The 22,857-nt window shown below is 42.0% G+C and overlaps 1 protein-coding gene across 3 annotated transcripts; it reads right to left on the bottom strand.

Annotated features, from left to right (window-relative positions):
- Nucleotides 1-853: 853 nt before the first annotated feature.
- C1S (complement C1s) lies at nt 854-16,161 on the bottom strand. 3 transcript variants are annotated; one of them, XM_023741513.1, is made up of 13 exons: nt 13,657-16,161; nt 13,348-13,529; nt 9,942-10,121; nt 9,480-9,687; nt 8,906-9,083; nt 7,930-8,055; nt 7,271-7,470; nt 6,915-7,068; nt 6,433-6,548; nt 5,946-6,024; nt 5,279-5,407; nt 3,538-3,612; nt 854-2,140 (listed from the first exon to the last, which is right to left on the bottom strand). In XM_023741513.1, the coding sequence occupies exons 3-13, from the start codon at nt 9,944-9,946 to the stop codon at nt 1,341-1,343; spliced, it is 2,070 nt and encodes a 689-aa protein (XP_023597281.1). In that variant the 5' UTR covers nt 9,947-10,121; nt 13,348-13,529; nt 13,657-16,161; the 3' UTR covers nt 854-1,340. The 3 variants fall into 3 exon arrangements, with proteins under 3 accessions (XP_023597281.1, XP_012414163.2, XP_023597280.1); XM_012558709.2 differs by having other exon boundaries at nt 13,348-16,161; XM_023741512.1 differs by lacking the exons at nt 13,348-13,529; nt 13,657-16,161 and adding an exon at nt 11,017-13,113.
- Between the last annotated feature and the right edge of the window lie 6,696 nt (nt 16,162-22,857).

Raw genomic sequence — 22,857 nt, 5'->3', positions numbered from 1 at the left:
TTTGGTCTATGGAAGATCAAAGTCCTTTCTTGATGGGCACTAAATCAGCCTGTTTGGGCTTCTGGCAAAAGCTACTCTCCTGAAAGTCACATGTTGAATCAAATAGGCCAGAGTCCCCAGAACTGTTACTCTCAGTCCTCAGCTTTCATAAGACACCCTGTTAGGGCAACAACCACCCAACCCTGAGAAAGTTCTCCTGTCCTCAGTGTTTAAAATGCTGGTCTCTATTCTGTGGTCATTTCTCGTCACTAATTATTTTTGCAAGGAGGTGTTTTTTGTTTTTTGTTTTGTTTTTTAATTTCCTTTCCCCTAGAAAATAGAAGGGAGAGTCTTTGGGTCCATCCCCACTGGATGTTCGGCTATAACATCTTGGTATGGTAGAGAGTTCAGTCCAGAGACGATATTGTTGCCTGATTGACAAACTGGCCAAAACCACCAAGAAAACAGATAAGGGCATGCTGAATTTCTTTTGTTTTTCTTTTAAATTATTATTAAGTCATAATGTTGTATTATATAAACAAGTATCACAGAACAATTTTCAGGTGACACACTGAAACCATTTGAACCTCAACAATTTATGCTTAAAGCTCTTAAACAGTTAAATTCTAACTGTTGCACATGGACTTCTGAATGAGGATTAGGTATGTTTAACGGGTTTCAAAAGCAAAATACAGTGCCTTGTGTTGGTGATGTTCATGTTAATCCACAATATTTAGCACCCTCCCCTTCAGTAAATTTCAACTGGAAGACAGGAGAAAAGCTGAACCCTTTATTTTCATGACAATTAAATATTAACTACCAAACGCCTGAATTTCCATGACACAATAGTGCCCTCATCCCATTCCCTTTCTATGGTTCTGAGTTCTTGAAGTGGAATAAAGCAAGTCAGTCAGAATGGAGTTATAAACATGCTTTATTGTAACTAAAAATGATAAACGGAACTGCAAAGAGGTGAAAGGGAAACAAAAAACCAAGGACTCCCCAACAATAAATTTCAGAGTCAGAGCTATAACATCAGGCAATCATCAGGAAAGGGAACTCCCTGTTGAATAGTGCAAGATAGGAATGCCCTCCCCATGTTATTTATAGCAGACAGGTATTCAGGGGCGAGGACTCCACAGATTCAGACCACAACTGAATGACCAAGCCAATGCCATAATCAAGTGCTACTTCCAGCCAAGTATCCTGACAATTAAGTTCTAGCTAAATCGTACTCCCATGTCTTCTCTCAGTCACGGTGAAATATAAGAATATTGTGAGGAATTGAAAGCCGTGGATCAGTCCTACCAATCCAGGAAATTGGTAATACCTCTTGGAGAGGCTGGTGGTATATGTATGGATTAGTCCGTACTGGGGGTACTGTTTTCCTGCATAGTCTTCGTTATCCAATCAATGTAGTTCTTCACCTTTGTGTAGATCCCATAAGTCCCACACTGGGGGCCCCAGGATACTAAGCCAGCTACATAGAATTTGGGGTTCTCTTCATTGGGGTCCTGTATTGCAAAGGCCCCACCACTGTCCCCTTCACAGCTATCAACCCCCTTCTCACCTCCAGCACAGATCATGTTATCAGTGAAAACATACCTCCCTGTAACCACTTTGGAATCTGTCGGCTTTACCTCCTGGCACTTTGCTAAGGGAGCTACGGGTAACCTTGCCCCTCGGAGTTTGATAACGTGATTTTGCTTCCTTGTTCGGCCCCAGCCTGAGATCAGTCCCAGGTCTGTCACTGAGGGGTTATATTCTGGGGTAGTGCCTGGCAGACAGATGGGGGAGACAGTGGGTCCCATTTTCACTGGGTCTTTCAGCCTCACTAATGCAATGTCATTGTCAAAATTCTTTCGCGTTTCTGGGACATCCATGAATTCCCAATCAGGATGAATAAACACACGCTCAGCAGTGATCATCTGGGCATTTTCCAGAACTGAGGTGCGCACTAATGTGGAGCCAACATACATTATTGGGTCCTGGTTTCCCTCCACAACATGGGCTGCTGTCAGTACCCAGTGCTCGTCAATGAGAGCCCCACCAGCCCATGGGCTCGAGAAGAAAACTTGCCAGGGGAAGTTTTCAATCTTTGCGGGTTGTCCTCCAAATATCCTCTGTTTTTCAGTAAAGGTCTCACTGGGGACTCCGCAGACTAGGAAGGAACGAGAACAAGGTGGGGAGAGAGTAAGAATAGATGCTGGCCTCCTGCAAATTCTCAAACCACTCAAATACTTTTACCTGCCAGGGCTGCAGAGTTTTTCTGCAGGATATAGCCAACCCTGCACTTGATCACCCATCTCAGTACCTGACTCATCCTGACTCTACCTAAGAACCAAACATCCCACTTCAGCCAATGCCACAAGCAGGCTCATGGGAGAGGCTAGTTAAACTGAAGCAGTGTGTGAATAACTGCATCCAAATAAACTAGTGCCTGACACTGTTGATAGCTTGACTCACAGTCCCTCTAGAGACACATTCCACCCCCAGGTTCAGCACGTGAGTCACATGAGCATGTGGGAGCCAGTGCTGGGAAGACAGTCCCTGGCAGCCATTTCCTCACACAGATGTTGGGAGAGGCATCTCCCACTTTCTTCTGATGTCCACACCAAAGGCCTCATCACCTTCTTTTCTGAGTCCTACTTGCAGCTGAGTCCCTCCTCCTAATCCACAGGTCAGCCTACAGAGAAGGGTAAAGAGAGGGGCTGCTTCTTTCCCCTTGACCTCTACTCCCCTTTAACTGGGTCCGAGTATGATCCCTTTGCCACTACCAAATGTAACTGACACAGAATTTTATTTCAGATGAAATTGGCTTAGCTAAATCCCTCATTAGTCAGCCTGAGTGGACTCTGCATTGAACATATGGGCCTTGGACTCAGACAGACCTGGGTTCAAAGCCTGGTCCCACCCCTTACTAACTCTGAGTACTTACTTTAATTCACTCATCTCTAAACTGGGACTCATAACACTTACCTCACAGAGCTATTGCAAGCGCTTGATGGAGATAATAAACGTAACGAATTAACTCAATCCCTAGCTTTCAACAGCACTGTTGCTACTACAAGAATTACGATTACTCTGGTTTTGACCCAGTGCCTTCTCCTGTTCAACTCTGATCTGCCTGCAACCCCTCATTTCCTTTATTCCTCTGTATCTTGTGGCCATGTAGATTTTAATATAATAACTAGGCTATTCAGCCAGCTTTGTTTCTGAGTGTTGATTCTTCACTCTTAACTTTCATGCCCTGTTTTTAGTAATTCTGCATCCCCTTACCGCATCTACATTACCAGACCCACTGGCCCTGACTCTGACACCACTGGCTGACTTTTCTATTTCCTTTCAGTTGGCCTGACTCAGAGTGGTTGAGGGAATTCCCCATGGCCCTGGCAGGTCCACATCCCAGTGCTGTCTCCACTTCATTGAGCTGGACTCTGACAGGCACAGAACTGTTAACTCCTTTCCCAAGAGGACTACAGCTACTTTCCGAAGGTGACTACCCGACTCACCTGCACCTGTGGCTATGGTCTGTACCCAGCCCTGAACCCTGATTACCTGGAACACATTTCGGCAGCTCTGTGCCCAGCACTTCATTCACCCAGCTTCCATTACCAGTACAGTGATATTCCCCTGGAATAGCATAAGAGACACAGGACACACTCACCACCATATTTCTCTCTTCCATTCCCTCTTTTCTTTCAGAGCCTCAGCTCCTCTGGGATTTGAGGTGTCATGAAATCATCTAGAAAATAATCTTAAGAATATCTCCCCAAAAAATCCCTCTGGGGTCTGGGGACCATGGTCTCGGGGAACATCTAGCTCAATTGGCATGACACAGCTTATAAAGACAATGTTCTACATTCTACCTTGGTGAGTAGTGTCTGGGATCTTAAAAGCCTGTGAGCGGCCATCTAAGATACTCCACTGGTCTCATCCCTTCGGGAGCAAGGGAGAATGAGGAGAACAGGATACAAGGAAACGATTAGTCCAAAGGACTAATTGTCCACAGCTACCAAGGCCTCCACCGGACTGAGTCCAGTACAGCTAGATGGTGCCTGGCTACCACCACTGACTGCTCTGACCAGGATCACAACAGAGGGTTCTGGACAGAGCTGGAGAAGGCTGTAGAGCATAATTCTAACTCAGAAAAAAAAAAAAAAAGACCAGATTTACTGGCCTAAAGGAGACTGGAGAAACCTCGAGAGTATGGCCCCCAGATACCCTTTTAGCTCAGTGGTGAAGTTACCTCCGAGGTTCACTGTTCAGCCTGGGAGTGGACAGCCCCGTAAAACCAAATGAGACTAACGAGGTACAGGAGTCCAGTGACAAGGGCCAGAAGGCAGAAAGAGACAAGAAAGCTGGTGATAGGGAACCCAAGGTTGAGTAAGGATATTGTTGATGTGTTGTGAGATTGTTAACCATTGTCATAGGGCAACATTTGTAGTAACTGTTAAATGAGAAACTATTTTGTTCTGTAAGCCTTCATCTTAAGTGAGAATAACAGCACAATTGGAAGAGCGCAGTCAATGTCACTGAACTGTGTATGTAGAAATTTTTCAAATGGTGTATCTTTGGCTGTGTGTATTTTCACCAAAAAAAAGAAAAAAAAAAAGGTTGAGAATTTAGAGGGTTAATATGTTGTGGGGTTGTTAACCAATGTCATAAAAGAACATGTGTACTACTGTTTCATGAGAAACTATTTGTTCTGTAAGCCTTCACCTGAAGTACAATAAATATTAAAAAAAAAAAAAAATCCCTCTGGCTTCTATCCTGCCAGTGAAGGGGAAGGAGAGTCTCCAAAGCAGAAGGAAAAACAAATATGGTAGAAATTCAGAAAGTACTGGAAGTGGGAAAAATAAAATAAGGGGAAGTAAAAAGCAATGTAGGAGGATATATTGTCTCATCCAGCCCTCCATCCAGCCTTACTAAGCCTCTACATCAAAAAAGCCAGTCATCACAGTACGGTGACTTGAAACTGGAAGCGTTGCTCCTATGGCTTTCACATTAAATAATTTGTCAAAAGCTGATGACTACATGAAATGCATGCTGTAGGGGGAATTCCTGCAGTGGCTGTGAGGCTAAGCTAGGGGACCTCTATGATCCACTATGGGTGATCCCGGAGACCCCATTCTGCCCCATATGAAAACTGTAACCTTAGACTAACCCAAGAGGATGAACAGATGTCTGTCCCATCTCCCTCATGTCTCTCTGAAATCTCTCAAACCCAGAAAGATCACACTATTCACCCTCCAGCCCCATCCCCTTCTCTATCTTTCCTCTGGTAAAAGAAACCTACCACTTCCTTCTTTTTCCATGTAGTAATATGGCTCCTCACAAGTATAGTGAGTGACAGAACCAAATAAAGTGTCTCCTGGATCTTCGGCTTTACCATTCCGAATGGGTTCAGGAGCACCACAGTCCACAGCTATAAGAGGAAGGTAGGAGAGTGATGGTGAGGATAGCCAGTCCCTCCCAGAAAGAGTCATGGGCCAGTTCCACCCTTCCAGCCATGTTCCTCACTCCTTCCCCATCCCACAACCATAAGCACATATGGGATGCATCTCCCCACACCGTCCTTTCTGTGGCCATGACCTCCAACTGGCATCATTCAGTTCCCCAGCCCACTGAGACCTGCCAATTCAGACGGCCCTTGCAAGGTTACAAGGAGGAACCTGGTTCTCAGTGGTTGGTGAAGGCCCCTGTGGTAGCCAGGAATGCATCCACATGGGGCTATTAACTATCAATCCCATAGTCCTCTCTTTGGAAGAAACCTGCTAGTCTGGCCAGCCTGGGACCAGATCAGAGCTGGGACTAGAGAAGCCTCAATGACTGGATTCCCTTCAAAAACCCAACCCATTCTCTCAAGAGACTTAACTGGAAACCTTGGATTTGAATCATGACGTGCCCATCTTTCAATTCCCTTTGGAAGAAAAAAAGAGTCCCTACTTTGAAGAGATACATACGCTGACATTTCAGTTTGGAATTACTCCACTTCCCATTGCTTTGACAAGTAGAATAGAAAGAGGTTAAGCCAACATTTCCCTGGAGAATAATAGACATCATGGTTAACTTAGAAGGATAGACATGGGAAATAAAAACCAAAAATAGGATCTATCTCTGGCCTTGGACCACTTAGGAGTCCTCACTACAAGCTTGAGGACATCTTAGCAGAATGACCCAAAGCACCCAGGATCTGGGGTCAAGTGACAACTTTGCCCCAGCATATCAGCTCCCCATCCCCAAGAAGACTGAAGGCAGAAAGAGAATGTCAAGATGGCCAAGGAGCTCCACGGTTCACAAGGAAGGACTGAAGAACCTGAGCTGCTTTGTTTATGGAAAAGGTGCTATACCTGGCTCAAACAAGGACATTAAGCAAATAATTGGACAACCCCAGTATGCTCATCCTGACCTGAAGCCAAGGATTGAGGAGAAGCCCTAAGGGTACTTTACCTCCAAAACTTCAAATCCATACTGACAGGTTATCTTCACCGTATCTTTAAACACGTATTTTGCCTTCTCAGGCTCCCAAACAGAATTGGCAACGAATTCCTTAGGACAGGGGATTGCTTGGAGAGTACACAAGTTGAAATAGAAAAAAAATTACTTGGTAGTTGAAGTATCTCTATTTTATACATTATTCTTTCAGTTTCCCTCAATCTCGATGCCTTACACTCCAACATGGCAGCTGTCTAAAATAATATGGCATTACTAACGAAGCACCCCCAAATTGTCTGCACTCCCAGGATCGAAGAGTTCCTAGAGGTTACGGCATTTCTAGCAACCACTGATGGGTTTAGATCCTTCTGAGAAGAAGTAACAAAGGTGAAGAGTAACGAAGTATCTCAGGATTCCTATCCATACAACAGTTTTGATTCCTCATCGTCCAGGGACTTTGGTACCACCAACAAAAGTGCAACTTCTAGGTTACTCACGATCTCCATGGTAACGAAGTTTCCAGCCCTTTTTTTCCCCTCCTTGGTCAGTTTGGAAGATGATATCAACAGCATTACTCTTGGTTTCAATATTTAGTGGCCCAGGGAATCCATTACCACAGTAAGGGCCAAATTGCTGATCTCCTGCAACAAACTGAAAGGAAACAAAATGATAAAATCAGAAGAGAGACAGAAAGAATTAAAGAGGCAAAAGGGAGGAGATAAAAGTAACCAAGGTAATAGATGTAATATAAAATAAGAAGAAGAAAATAAAAGGCAGAAGAAAAGATAATTTTGTCTTCAAGGAGAAATCTCTTCGTTCAAGTTGGGGAAAAAATTAATCATCCATCACGCACAACTAAACTGTCAGGGCAGTTCCCCTCTGAATCCGCTGGTTCCACATCAAAATCTTCTCTCCGCACAGTCACCACCACTTGGAACCCCTCCTCCAACAAGATCTGGTATTCACACCTTGAGTTCTCTGGGTATGGATTGGGATAATTGGGACTTGCAATCTCCCCAGTTGGTGTAGTGAATACATCCCCACTGCAATTGACTACGGGAGAAAAAGAGAAAGGGGAAATCAAATGTAGGATCAAACACAGGACTTTCCTATGATTCTTTCTCCCATGAACTGACAGTCCTTCATTCAAACTAGCCTGGAATCCATACCTTGACTGGAGACCACATGCAATTACACACCTAATACATATGAGTAGAGATAGCCAATGCCTATTGGGTTTCCATCACTTTGCTTGTAGCAGAGCCTTTCAAGGTCATGGACAGTCCCAGGTGGACTCTTGATAGGCATCTATCTCTCTTCTCCAATTAACTAACTTTACCCTGTAGCCTTGTCCTTTTCTCCTCTTGTGGTACTCCCTCAGCTTATGGATAACTTATAATAGATGCCAAATCAAGGCTGAAACTAAAATGGAAGGGTGGACAAAGCCCTCACTGAGGCCTCAAGTCATTCCAGATCCCAGGAGATGTCCGCCCCTCTTGATGCCAAGCTCACCTCCACAACTTTCCATATCATCATGGAGGAAGTATTCCGGGGGGCAGGAGCAGAAGTAACCACCGATGAAGTTGTTGCAGAAGTGGCTACAAGGGGCATATGCAAAATCTGTGCACTCATTTACATCTACAGAGAGTAAAGAAAGATTGAGATTGAGAACAAATATCTAGAAGGAAGAATGAGGTGAAACCCAAAACTACAAGAGTAAGAGAAAGTAATAAAGGCCTGTTGTTTAAAGACCTTAAGGAACCATTCTTCAGGACCGTATTATTGTGTATTACTCTTACATAATAAGGTTCCAGAGTTGTACCTTAACATTGCACAGCTACAAGGGAGCTCTCAACACCAGACACCTTTGATCTTCCTCACATACAGAGCGTTGTAGCTCCAGAGACAACACCCTGTAGACTAAAAATGATGTCTTTTGCAGGGAGGAACAACTAGTACATCTATTACTCTGTATGATGCTCGTACCTCTGTCCAATCTAAACAATAGTTTGGTTTTATGAAATGTTCTAACTTCATTTTCACCTGGAGGTAGGTGTAGAAGCACATGGAATTTGAAGGTTTAAATGCCATACTTTGAATAGGTTTGAATAACATACATTGACTATATGATTCTTGGCAAGTTATTTAACTTTTCTAGTCCTCACTTTCCTTACCTTTAAATGGAGATACTAATACCTACTTTGAAGGGTTGAGAAGATTGTGTTAACATAGGTAAAAGTTCTAATATAATTCCAATACATAATAGTCCTCAATTAATTACTATTTATTATCTAATATGCCATTATCATCATCACCACTAAGACGTGATCATATGTTTGAATTTCACAAAGGCGATACACAGAGGAACCCAAGCCAACACTTTGTAAGAATTATAAAGAGAATCCTCATTCATTCCTTTGCTCATTGTTTTTCCTGCTCCTAACCTTTTAGCTGGATCAATAAGATATAGACATAAGGTGATCCATACCTATGGCAACATAGTATGCAGCAAATCCAGTGAAATGCTCTTCATTGGAGAAGTCTGATTTAAAGATCACCTGGAGTTTATTGTACGGGACTTGGAACTCTTCCACAATTGGAGAGCTGCGATTCTTGTTGGTCCTCTGTCCACAAAGTATCCCTTCTTGAAGGCCTCTTGACATTATCTAAGAGAAGAGTCAAAAAGAAACTAAGGGGTCATGGAGCTTCTGTTAAAGACGACGGAAAAATTTGGAAACAGATAATGGTGATGGCTGAACAACATGACAAATGTAATTAATGTTACTGAAGTGTACGTGCAAAAAATGTTAAAATGGCAAATGTCTGGTCACATATATTTACCACAATAAAAAAAATACTGAAATGAAAAAGAAATTAGTAAAAGGTATATTTTGGTATGGAAGTCAGAGAAAAACGGATGGAGACAGAAGAACAACATCTACAACCTTAAATTATTTCACTCCAGTTCATCGTATGCCTGTGGCACTCCATCCTACACCCCTCTCATCCCACCATCCTGGCCCTGGTCTCCCATCTCTAATCTTCATGTGCTCATAATATACCTGCACCGAGTCATACGCGCAGTTCTCTGAGAGCTCTATGTCCAGATGGGTGAAGTAGAGGTGAATCCCGTACCCTTCAGGAACTTCTATATCCCAAGATTTCTCTATCTCATTGGGATATGCCTGAGGATAGTTAGGGGACAGGATCTCCCCATACATAGTAGGCTCAGCATAAACCCATGCCAAAAGGGAAAACAGGACAATGTACCTGGGGAAAAAAGGATAGAGAGGTGGATGACCCCAATGTCAGAGGCCTAGTGTAAAGCTCTAGCATTCGTCATAGGGAGAAGGGAGGGAAAAGGAGAAGGACAGCCAATGGTCCACGGAGGAGAATCTTAAGTTGAAATAAAGTCAAAAGGCTTAGGTCAAACCAAAATCCAGGCTTCAAATATGAAAATTTTTTCTCAAGAAGATGAAGAGAATGGCATCCGTGTACATGTCTGTAGACCCATGATCACTTACCACATCTCTGGTGATTTGTCCAACCCTGGTGAGCAGCACGTCTCTTAGTCTTGGCTCTCTGTACCTCTGAACTTTGGAGCTAAAGAGGTGGTAGGCCTGGCTGTATTTGTCTAACAAACACAGGCACCTGCTTGGTGCCTCTGCTTGGTGGTGGGGGAGTCACCTGAGGTTCAGTGTCACCTTCATACAAATAACAAACAGGTTAAGCAGAGCCATATCACTATGCATCACCATAGAACATACTTATCCTCTCACACTCTCCCTGGTCCTACTTCGATTAAATTTCTAGACTAAAACTAAAACTTATCCTTCTCCCATTGCTTCTCTGGACCTTCTCCCAGTTTTTCTTTTTCTCCAAGGGTATGAGGACATTCTCCCAGTTTTCTTCTTCCTCTTTTCTCTCCCACCTCAAGTCTATCAGCCTGTATACCACCCTCACAGGACAATATCCTTATTTCCACCCTGATTTTCAGGAGTCTTTGCCCATCATCACCAGCCATCAAGGACTGTTCTCCCTCTTTCTTGGCATTGAGTCCCCACGTCACTTCAAACCAGCTCTCTTTACAGTGTTTATTATCGCATGTGTTTCTGATGGTGCTCCCATGACCGCTGGTGGAGGAAGGCACTTCCTTCACAGGGAAGGCAGTGGCCTTGACACAAAGGATATGAGAACAGAAGCACTGCCTTCCATTGAGATAGGTTTTGGTGGGGAAGGAAAGAAGGGGTAGCTGAATGGTGAGAAGCATAAAAGGAAACAAAAGATATTCTCCTAATTTCCTACATTAATTTTCCAGGGTTGCTTTTATCCCCCTTTACTAAAAAGACAAGGATCTTCCCACAGTTCCCAGAAAAGTCTTGCCAAAATGTTTCTAACCCAGAAAACAATGGTAGGTAGTGGGATGATGTGGGAGTGAGTGGGGTCAACCTAAGAGAAATAGGTTCTCTTTATTGTTTCCTTTCATTCTGCCATCTTAGCCCCAAGCTTTCCTATCTTTGCCCCAAACCTTCCTATATGAAGTTTCCTGCCTTTCTTTTTCTCCATCAAAGCTCTGGCTCTTTGTTTTTAAGGTTTTACCTTCAGAAGCTGATGGGAGCAAGTGGGCCAGTGGGCATGCTGGGTGACCCTGCTGGCTCCCAGGAGAACAGCGCAGGGCCTGGCCGCTCCCTCTGCAGGCACCTCTGCCGGCCTCCCTGTCCTGCTTCTGTGCAGATGATTCTCTACTGAGTGGGCATGTCTGAAATCCCCTGACCTAAACAGAGGGGGCTGGGAGACCATGACTTAGGGAAAGGGTAACTCAGCCTTGATCTTGGAGCTCCCTCTGCTTTTGAAAGAAGAACTGCGTCCTCCTTCCTGACCGGAGATTCTGCTATCCAGGGCTACAGGGGGAGAAAGGAGGAATGGGGAATTTCACTGATTGCCCAATGCTCTTTTTCAGCCAAGGGGTGTGTTACAGAGTTTTCGGGGAAGTCAGGTGATTTGTGGGAAAAGGAGGAGATTAATAACATGGGGAAGAAGCCAAACCCAAAAAGTCCAACCCTCTAGCTGTGTAGGAATCATGAATTAAGGGAGAGTAGTTATCAGAAATACAGGTCATCTCTGCCTTAAGAGTAATGGTTGGGTAAGACTTAAACCTAGAGCGAGGCTGGTGTAGGGTAATGCTTTTTTCCTCCTCTTCCCAAAACACCCTCCATATTTCCAAACATCTAAATTCTATCTGCCTATCAAGCCCCAGTTCAGATACAACCCACAGCCCTTATCCATAACCCTTGGGACCAGAAGTGTTTTGAAATTTAGAATTTTACAGATTTTAAAAACACAATACAGGGTACTGACTGAATATAGGTAGCACCCTCTACTCCCTTCAACCCCTGCCCAAGGGCTGAGATAACACTCCATAACCAAACAATATTTCTGCAGCTAAATATATTGATATTCACAGCAAATGGACTGAAGATTATAAATTACTTCACAGTTCAGATCAGATATTGCTGCCAAATGAGTTTCAGTGTCAAACTTGAAAAAAAATTGTTTTCAGGGCCTTTTTAGAGTTCAGAATTACAAATAAGGGACTATGGGCTTGTATAACCTCTCCGTAAAGCCTTCTTTGATCTCCTTCATGTCCCTGATTACTTTCTACCTTGGATCTTAGTGACTGTATTCCAATGAATCTAAGACATCATCAGCTGAAGATGCTCCATTATTTTACATATCACTAGAAATAATGTTGCCAATTAAACTATAGTATGCCATAGATGCATCCTAATTTCAGAAGTGTTAAAACGTGGGTAAGAGGGATGCATGCCTCCATGAATCGATGGAATCAATGAAGCATAGTATTTAGGTCATGCCTTTAACTCTGGTAGACTCAGCACTAGGAATCATAAGACAGGTTCAAACTCCTAGCTCTGCCACTTACCAGTCATGAGACCTTAGGCTCATCAGCTAGATTCTTAGCTTCTTCCAAGTATAGAATAGAGCAACTAACAACAACAAGGTTTCTGAAGGCAGGTTCTGGGTATAATTCACCATGCCTAGCAGTGTCATACATACAATAAGACCATCTGTCATTCTTTTTGGCTGCCCAGCATTTGAACCCTTTTATCACATTTGGGGAGTTCTTGTTGCACGAGTCTGGGAGCAGAGCCCACCTCCCAGGAAAGAAGTTACAAGTACAGAAAGCATGTCCCTCACCTCTCTAGTAGCTCTGGATAGGGCTAGGTACTCACGCTCCATTCATCAGAGGCTTCTGCCCAGGCTTTGAATTCAGAGGTAATGATGCCAAGAAGCAGGGACCATGGAGACTCTGGGGCAGTGGTGGTTGCAGCAAGATGGAGGAGAAGGTGGTGCTCACGGGAGCACCCAGTGGATGAGCATCACAAGCTGAAGTGTCTAGAGCTCAGCAAAGGCAAAGGCAGAGGCAGCAGCCCTGTTCTGACCATTCTTCCTGCTGTCACGCTTCTCTCTTGGCACTCCAGCTGTCCTGACATTTTTGTGAGTGATTTAGGATCTCATTAATAAATTTCTCTCTGCTAAAATCAACCTGAGTTGGTTTCTGTTGCTTGTGACTAAGAACAGTGACTAATACAACATGCTTAGTGAACACCTGAGAAATGACTGACTGAATAAACAAGCCAAGGTAAGTTCAAACCATTTACTAACTGCTTTTAGTTGTGTGATGCAGTGGTTAAGCATTCGACTGCTAACCTAATCGAATCCACCAGCCGCTTCTTGGAAACCCTTTGGGGCAGTTCTGCTGTATCCTACAGGGTTGTTATGAGTCAGAATCGACTCAACAGAAATGGGTTTGAGTTTTTTTGGGTTTTTAGTTGTATGACCTTGAAAAAGTTACTTAACCTCTCTGAGAGCCAGCTTCATCATGTGTAAAATGGGAATAATATCACCTACCTCAGACACAACCTTCATTGTCAGCGCCTGTTGTTGACATGATTAAAAGAGATAAGCATTCAACATATGTCTGGTACTCAGTAAGGCCTTAATAAATTAGAAAAAAAACATTAACTTCATCCCCAAACACCAGCAGCAGCAGTAGCAGCAGCATCCTCCTCAGCAAGATCTTCAGAGCATGCCTCGGGAGACAGTGAGGAAAAAAAAAAGAACATCTCACCATATTTTCCAGGGTTCCTTCTTTTTCTTCTAAGTTCAACACTGCCTGATTTTGCCAGAAAATTTAGAGTGACTCTCTCCTACCCTCACCTATGTTTCACGTTCCCTTCTTTAATTTTATCATCAACATGAAATATTTTATTTTCCTCTCTAAATCTCAAGGAGACCACAAATCCCCTTGTAATGGCATCTCTGGGCCCCACCTCCTTCCTTGGTTCAGCAAGAACTCAGGTCAAGACCTTATACGGTGACAGCCTTGTAAGAGCAGGAAGTGTGTTACATGGTCTGCCCAGTACCACAGCGGTTCATAAAAACAGTGGTGCTTATTGTCATCCTCAGGGTCATCTGAACCCAGCTGATGTGGATATTGCTGATATACAAACCAGAAATTATGACCTTATATGTTAATCTTAAAAGTAACAAACACACATAAATATGTATATAAATATGAATTGGAAATTTTAGAAAATAATCACTAATGTTGATCAGAGTCATAACTATCATATTCACAATGTTAGAGTCTCTGGAGGAGGCTGAATAAATAGCATCCTTCATAACTTGCCAAGTTCTAGACAAATTGAGAAACAACACAAAGTAGCAGATGAAGGGCAAAATATACCTTTAATAGTGATAAAGCCTAAGACAGATGAAGTAGCTCAGTGTAAAAGCCAAATGTGGGGGGGCTAAGTGAACCCCAGAATAGACTGAGTTACCCTTCAAAACACAGGCAACACTGGACCACGGGAGACCCCCAAACAGAGAAGATACACTCCCTGTGGACAGTTTGCTCCCAAGAGGAACAAGGGCCAAGCTGAGGGAAGCAGGCCCAGTTATTTTTCCAATCTTTACCAACTAGATAAGTGACCCCACCTCCCCAGGACAAAGTGAGTGATGGAATGAAGAAGTCCAGAAGTATCACATCATGGAGCTCTCGCCATCAGTCAGATCTATCCGTAGTAGGAAGGACACTTTTCTCCTTAATGTTGCCCAGATTTTTCTTCTTTAACCCATAAGGCTTGACAATTAAGCATATGATCAATCCAGGATGGGCTATCTACTTGGGGAGGAGATCAGCAGTCTAACTAGGGTGCTCCTGCACCCACATTCACAAGGCTACGCACCCAACACCACCCAGTGCTCCTTTTGTGTGTCCTCTGGCACTGCTGGCCCCAGAAGACTCCAAAATAATTCTGAACAATACATTAATATTAAATATATTCTACACCCAAGGCTGAAAATTCAACTCCTGTTCCATTTTCCATCTGAAATTTTATCAAGCCATGTTATCTAAGATAGCTATCAGAGGTTCTGTAATGAGATTAAATGATGGTATTAAGATATTCCAGTAATGAAACGCCAGCAATAAAGAGGCATCTCAAATCTAAACAAAAACAAAAAAAACCTCCCAATTTCAAACTCCCAAATTAAAAGTTCAAATTCCATTGCAAAATAGATCTCAAAGACAAACACATATAACTATGTATATAAATACGAATTGGACATTTTAGAAAATAATCATTAATGTTGCTCTGAGTCATAACTATCATATTCACAATGTTATAGTCTCTGAGGGGGGCTGAATAAATAGCACCCCTCTTCCCTTCCAAGTTCTAGACAAACTGAGAAATAACACAAAATTAGTATATGAAGATTAAAACCAAAAAAAAAACAAAAACCAAACCCGTTGCTGTTGAGTCAATTCCAAGTCATAGCGACCCTACAGGACAGAGTAGAACTGTCCCTATAGGGTTTCCAAGGAGCAGGTGGTGGATTCGAACTGCCAACCTTTTGGTTGGCAGCCAAGCTCCTGACCACTGCGCCACTGAGGCTCCATACAAAGACATTAAAGTTGAAAGTTACTGAAGTCCAAAATCAAATTCTCTTTCCCTTAAGTCCAAATTCTCAAATTCTTAAGTTAAAGTCCCAAAACCATCATCCCAAATTTTATTTAGTTGGGTCTCAGCTAGAGAGTTTTCAATCCCTGGGCAGAGGTTTGGTTCCTTCAGTAGCTGCAGCCTAAGCTGGAACAGTTAGTTCCTCCAATGCTTCAGAGATTATCTTAAATCCAAGGAAAATCTTCATGAGCCTCATTTTTGAAAAGTCCAAAGAGTTAATGAGACAACATTGAGACTATTGCAGCACCAGCCCCACAATCACAAAATTTAGAAAGCAAGCCATCTCAGGCCCCAAAGCAGTTATCGCAAGCAAAATTTAAACTATATTTCTAGAACCCAGTACTTAATGTTGCCAAAGACTGAAGGAGAAATTCAAATAGTATCTGAGAGCAGGAGAAAATCTTAGGTTTTTACTTCACCGTGATGCCAATCAGTTTATGCCAAATGTTCAGAATTCATGTCCTATGAATTTAAACACAACAGGAAGAAATCACCTAGAAAAAGGTTAATTTTGGCATTCTGTACTTACCATATGGAGGTCCTCCTATGAAAAATTCTTAATTCCTACTCTTCTTCTTCAGCCCCCAGTTTCTGGCACCCCAGTGCTGCACTGGTGGGTGCCTTCCTTATCTAGTGCTGCTGTAACACAAATATCACAAGTGGGTGGCTTTAAAGAACAGAAATTTATTCTCTTAGAGTTTGAGAGGCTAGAAGTCCACATCAGGGTCTTGGCTGTGTCAATTCCTTTGGTGTTAGCAACGCTGGTGTCTTAGTTATCTAGTGCTACTGTAACAGAAATACCACAAGTGGGTGGCTTTAACAAACAGAAATTCATTTTCCAACAGTTTAGGAAGCTAGAAGTCCAGACTCAGGGCGTCAGCTCTAGGGGAAGGCTCTGTCTTTCTCTCTCCCTGTCTGCTCTGGGGGGAAGGTCTTTTTCTCTTTTCAGCTTCTATTCCTAGGTTCCTTGGCGATCACGTGGCTTGTAGCTTCCCCTCCATTTGTGCTTGCTTGCTTTTTTATAATCTGTTCTTTTAAATATCTCAAGAGATTGACTTAAAACACACCCTACTAATACTGCCACATTAACATAACAAAGAAAACCCATTCCCAGATGGGATTATAACCACAGGCTTAGGGGTCAGAATTTACAACACATATTTTGGGAGGACACAATTCAATCCATAACACCCAACATTCCTTGATTCCTTAGTGATCCTCAGATGGCATCTGTCTTCCCCAGTTTGTGCTCCTCTCTGTGTCTGATTGGATCTTTTCATAACTCAGAAGTGATTAGGTTTAGGACACACCCTGCACTGGTATGGCCTCATTAATATAGCTAAGAAAATCCTGTTTCCAAACAAGATTACATCCACAGGTATAGAGGTTAGGATTTCAACACATATTTTAGGGGGACACAATTTAATCCGTAACAGTGGGTAAACTCTGCCTAGCAATACAGTCTCCACAGTGTAAGGAGGGCAGGCATTTTCAGTCAAGTGCCTCTTCTTTCACTGCCCCTTTTATGGAATCACTAAGACCTGAAAAGCCATCTTCCTAGGGAAGGCATTCCCTTCATTCCCATGTGTGTGTCACCTGGAAAAAGTCCCTGCAGCAAGTTCTTGAACTCAGATTGTTAATGAAGCTTCTGAAGCCTATGCCCCTAGATATGAACCACTACCTCTGATACAGCCACACTTCTTTTTTTTTTTTTTTTTAATGATTTTTCTAGGTCAAAAAGTACATCAGTAAACTATCAGTTAATAGTTTTATTAAACAATAAATGAATTGGTATTTTGGCAAGCATTGTACATATCTGATACTACTTTTTCTTCCACTTTCTAATTTCAATAACAAATTAGGGTGATCCTTCAGGGCACAGGCAGTACCAGCAAGCCTACCTACAATAACTATATTTCCTTGAAACCCATCGAGTAATTTTTTGAGAATTTTCCATTCTCAAGCCTGTGAAACGAACAAGTTGCAGAAATGTGCAAAATGAATTAGTGAAACCACTTGACTTAGTTATCTAGTGCTGCTGTAACAGAAATGCCACAAGTGGATGGCTCACAATCTAGTAGGCCAGAAGTCCAAATTCAGGGCGTTGGCTCCAGGGAAAGGCTCTCTCTCTGTCAGTTCTAGGGAAAGGTCCTTGTCATCAATCTTCCCCTGGATTAGGAGCTTCTCAGGCGCAGAGACTCCGGGTCCGGAGGACGCACTCTGCTCCCGGCGCTGCTTTCTTGGTGGTATGAGGTCCCCACGTCTCTCTGCTAGCTTCTCTCTTTTATGTATCAAAAGAGATTGACTTAAGACGCAACTTAATCTTGTAGATTGAGTCCTGCCTTATTAACAACGCAGAGGCAGGATTTACAACACATGGGAAAATCAGATGACACAATGGTGGACAATCACACAATACTGGGAATCACGGCCTACCCAAGTTGACACACATTTTTGGGGGACACAGTTCAATAGCACCGCTCTTATTGCTGCTTTTCTCTGCCCTTCTTTTTTCAGCAACCTCATATCTCTTTTTACTTCTCTCTTCCTCCCTTCCTTTCCACTGGTTCCTTGACTGCTGTCCATTATCATCTGCAGGGCTTCCCATCCTAGAAAACCTTCCCTTGCCCCTCTTATTCTCTCAACTTAAAAAACAAAGAAACAAACACAAAACAAAACAAAAAAAAACCCAATTGCTATCAAGTTGCTTCCAACTCGTGGATTTCAAGGCTGTGAACTTTTGGAAGCAGATCGCCACAATTTATACTTTGGCTCTGAATATAGAACGGAATTTGCCAATCCAGCACTGCCTACCTAGGCCAGGCACTCACAAATTAAAGCTAGAATTTCCCTAGTGCTCTGTAGCACATGTAGAACTCAGATTCCTCACAGTAGAAATTCCTATAAGAAAGTATCAGGACTGAGGAAGAAAATCCCACCCCTACAACATACAGAGTATCTGGACTGTTGTTGAAGACTCTAGAAATACATAATGCTTGCCAAAATACCAATTCATTTATTGTTCAGTAAAACTAAAAAGTGATATTTTACTAATGTACTTTTTTGATCTAGAGAAATCTTAAGGAAAAAAGTTTGGATATAACAAGATATGAAGCTAATGTAAAGGAGAAAAAATAAAAGACAGTAAATGTGAAAAAGGAGCAGTAACAAAGTAAAGTCAGTTTGGGAGAGGTTGTTCTTTTCTTCACCCACAATTGCATTAAATTAACTAAAAATGTATTTGTTATTGGTGTTAGTTCTCATCAAGTCAGCTCCAACTCATGGTGGCCCTATGTACAACAGAATGAAACATTGCCTGGTCTTGTGCCATCTCCATAATCGTTGGTATGTTTGAGTCCATTGTTGTGGCTATTGTGTAGTGCCTTCCAACCTAGTGGCTTACCTTCCAGCACTATATTGGACAATATTCTGCTGTGATCCATAAGGTTTTCACTGGCTAATTTTGCCAGGCCTTTCTAAACACAGGCAATCTCCAGGTTACTAACATTCAACTTACATACAACCTGTAGTTATGAACCAACCCTCATAAAGCCTATTATATTAAAAATTCAAAGTACATACAGTGGTTAGTAATAACAAACAGGCACTACTCTGCACCAAAACATTATTATTCAAAGTGGGAGAGAAATGTAGAGCAAAATTCAAACTCATAAATAAGACCAGGCTCACTGGTCTGAGAGAACTGGTGGGACCCCTGTAGCTATGGCCCTTAGATATCCTTCAGACCTTTCAGATACCCTTCAGAACCAAAATCACTCCTGGAGATCACATTATAGCCATACAATAGACAGGCCTATAAAATGAACAATAACACCAGTGAGGAATGTACACTTCAGAACAATCAACTGCACAGAGAAAAATTGTCTGGAGGTGAGGCAGAGAGGTAGAAGGATCACAACAGTAGTTTTACAGCTGTGATTAACTGATTAGTTAATCAGTGATTTAACTGATTAGAGCCATTTGATAGAGATAACTAAACAGTAAATATCTAAATAAAATATCCCTGTAAGTTCTGAAAGCCATATGGAGCTCCTGCTTGGATAATATGCTTTACCAAAAGTCGGGTGGAGGAAGGGGGATGCAAACAAAAGGAAGAGAGATGTGACAGAGCAGAGGATACCTCAAATTGGTTAGAAAGTGTCTTGGTGTAACAGGGTACTTTGAAACTGCCAATTCCCTCAAGAAACATCTCCTACCCCTTTCCCCCATATTATTCTAGAGCCAAGCAGAGCAACAAGGACAAGAATCTGAAACGATACCAATTAACAGAAACCTTTTCCCATTTTGAAAAAAAAAAAAGAGAGAAATGATAACAAGCAAAAGACAGACGGTCAAAAAAACACTTCAGAAAAAGTTACCTCAGCACTCTGGTGTGGAAGAATTCCAAATAAATTATGTCGATAGTCACCCCAAAGGAGGGGAAGCATAACTCCCCATTCCTCTAATGTGGGTTGTATATAGTAACATACTAGTACAGTACATAAAGGAGGGGGAAAAGAATAATTTTACACTGGAGAGACCTGACAAACACTGCTTCAACTAGGTGATCTTGGTCAACATTAACAGGTATAAGTCATATTGATAGTATGTACCCTTGATACGATGTGATGAGAATGGCACTTTACCTCTGTGATCTTTCTTCCTTCCCAAACCTCTAACCCTAGTCTAATCATGAGAAAAGCATCAACCAAATTCCAATAGTGGAGCATTCTACAATATTCCTGACCAGTACTCCTGAAAACTGTCAAGGTCATCAAAATCTAGGAAAGTCTGAGCAACTATCATAGCCAAGAGGAGCCTAAGGAGACATGATGACTAAATGTGTTATCCTGGATGAGATCCTGGAACAAAAAAAGGACATTAGATAAAAACTAAGAAAGTCTGAATAAATTATGGACTTTGGTTAATAATAATATAACAGTATTGGCTCATTAATTTTAATAAATGTACCATGCTAATGTAAGCTGTTAATAACAGGGAAACTGTATACACTAGCTATATGGGAACTCTCAGTACTATCTGCTCAATTGTTCTGTAAATCTAAAACTGTTGTAAAAAAATTAAGTCTATTTAAAAAAAAAAAAGTTACCCCAGCAAGCAGAAGAAAAATGTGAGACAGATATTTTTCTATACTTTAAAACATTAAAGAGAACATGGGCATTGTTTAAAAGATTACAAAGAGAGATATGAGGGAAAATATGGGACAAACACACTCGGCATTTCTCAAACTGAAAGAACTCAAGAAAAAATTCAAGCCTCGAGTTGCAATATTGAAGGATTCTATGGGCAAAAAACTGAACGATGCAGGAAGCATCAAAAGAAGATGGAAGGAATACACAGAGTCACTGTACCAAAAAGAACTGGTCGAGGTTCAGGCAATTCAGGAGGTAGCATGTGATCAAAAACCAATGGTACTGAAGGAAGAAGTCCAAGCTGCATTGAAGGCACTGGCGAAAAACAAGACTTCAGGAAATGACAGAATACCAATTGAGATACTTCAACAAACAGATGCAACTCTGGAAGCACTCACTCATCTATGCCAAGAAATTTGGAAGACAGCTACCTGGCCAACCGACTGGAAGAGATCCATATACATACATGCCTATTCCAAAGAAAGGTGATCCAACGGAATGCAGAAATTATTGAACAATATCACTAATATCACATGCAAGTAAAATTAAGCTGAAAATAATTCAAAAACGGTTACAGCAGCAGTACATCAACAGAGAGCTGTCAGAAATTCAAGCTGGATTCAGAAGATGCCATGGAACGAGGGATTAGCACTATTTATATCAGATGGATCTTGACTGAAAGCAGAGAATACCAGAAAGACGTTTACCCGTGTTTTATGGACTATGAAAAGGCATTCAACTGTGTGAATCATAACAAATTACGGATAACACTTTGAAGAATGGAAATTCCAGAACACTTAATTGTGCTCATGTGAAAACTGTACATAGACCAAGAGGTAGTCGGTCAAACAGAACAAGGGGGTACTGCATGGTTTAAAGTCAGGAAAGGTGTGCATCAGGGTTGTATCCTTTCACCATACTTATTCAGTCTGTATGCTGAGCAAATAATCTGAGAAGCTGGACTATATGAAGAAAAACATGGCATCAGGATTGGAGGAAGACTCACTAACAACCTGTGATACGGACATGACATAACCTTGATGGCTGAAAGTGAAGAGGGCTTGAAGCACTTACTGGTGAAGCCTTCAGTATGGATTACACCTCAACCTATAGAAAACAAAAATCCTCACAAATGGACCAATAAGCAACATCATGACAAAGGGAGAAAATATTGAAGTTGTCAAAAATTTCATTTTACTTAGACTGACAATCAATACCCATGGAAGCAGCAGTCTACAAATCAAACAACGAATTGCATTGGGCAAATCTTCTGTAAAAGACCTCTTTATAGTGTTAAAAAGTAAAGATGTCACCTTGAGGACTAAGGGGCACCTGACCCAAACCATGGTATTTTCAGTTGCCTCATATGCACACAAAAGCTGGACAATGAATGAGGAAAACCGAAGAATTGATGCCTTTGAATTATGGTGGTGGCGAAGACTAATGAATATACCACAGACTGCCAGAATAACGAACAAAACTGTCTTGGAAGAAGTACAGCCAGAATGCTCCCTAGAAGTGAGGATGGTAAAACAAAATGAGACTGATGAGGTACAGCAGCCCAGGACAAGGACTAGAAGGCAGAAGGGGACAGGAAAGCTGGTCATAGGGAACCCAAGGTCGAGAAGGGAGAGTGTTGACATGTCGTGGCATTGTTAACCAGTGTCATAAAACAATATGTGTACTGTTTAATGAGAAACTACTTGTTCTGTAAACCTTCATCTAAAGTACAATAAACAAAAAAAAAAAAAGAAGTGAGGATGATAAGATTGTGTCTTACATATTTTGGACATGTTATCAGGAGGGACCAGTCCCTGGAGAAGGACATCATGCTTGGTAAAGTAGAGGGTCAGTGAAAAAGAAGACTCTCAGTAAGATGAATTGACACAGTGACTGCAAAAATGGGCCCAAATATAGCAATGATTGTGAGGATGGTGTAGGACCAGACAGTGTTTCATTCTGTTGTACATAGGGCTATGAGTCGAACTGACTCAATGGCACCTAACAACAACATTTTTAAAAAGAGAGATAAAAAGCGCGCCGGCAGAGCTCAGCTAAGAAATTGGAAACAACAATAAAGCCATTATAAAAATGAAAAATGCATTATAAAGGCAGCAAGAAGTCAAATATAGACTGCTGAATACAAGAAAATTTTGTGGTGGGGTAAGAGACAGGAGGAAGTTTAAGGAAGCTAATTTCCTCATCTTCATATGGTAATGTCAGTTGGTAGTGTGAAGCTGACA

The sequence above is a fragment of the Trichechus manatus genome, unplaced genomic scaffold, assembly GCF_000243295.1.
Source record: "Trichechus manatus latirostris isolate Lorelei unplaced genomic scaffold, TriManLat1.0 scaffold00182, whole genome shotgun sequence".
NCBI lineage: Eukaryota > Metazoa > Chordata > Mammalia > Sirenia > Trichechidae > Trichechus > Trichechus manatus.
The sequence above is the reverse complement of the archived record's forward strand: the minus strand, read 5'-3'. Positions and strand labels throughout refer to the sequence as shown.

What these genes read in the sequence shown, in the direction of transcription:
- C1S (XM_012558709.2), bottom strand. An exon ending in TGATATGGAAAGTTGTGGAG is followed by an intron (nt 7,471 to 7,929) that starts GTGAGCTTGGCA and finishes TTTCTCCCGTAG; the next exon opens with TCAATTGCAGTGGGGATGTA. An exon ending in GCTGCCGAAATGTGTTCCAG is followed by an intron (nt 2,141 to 3,537) that starts GTAATCAGGGTT and finishes GTTCCTTCCTAG; the next exon opens with TCTGCGGAGTCCCCAGTGAG.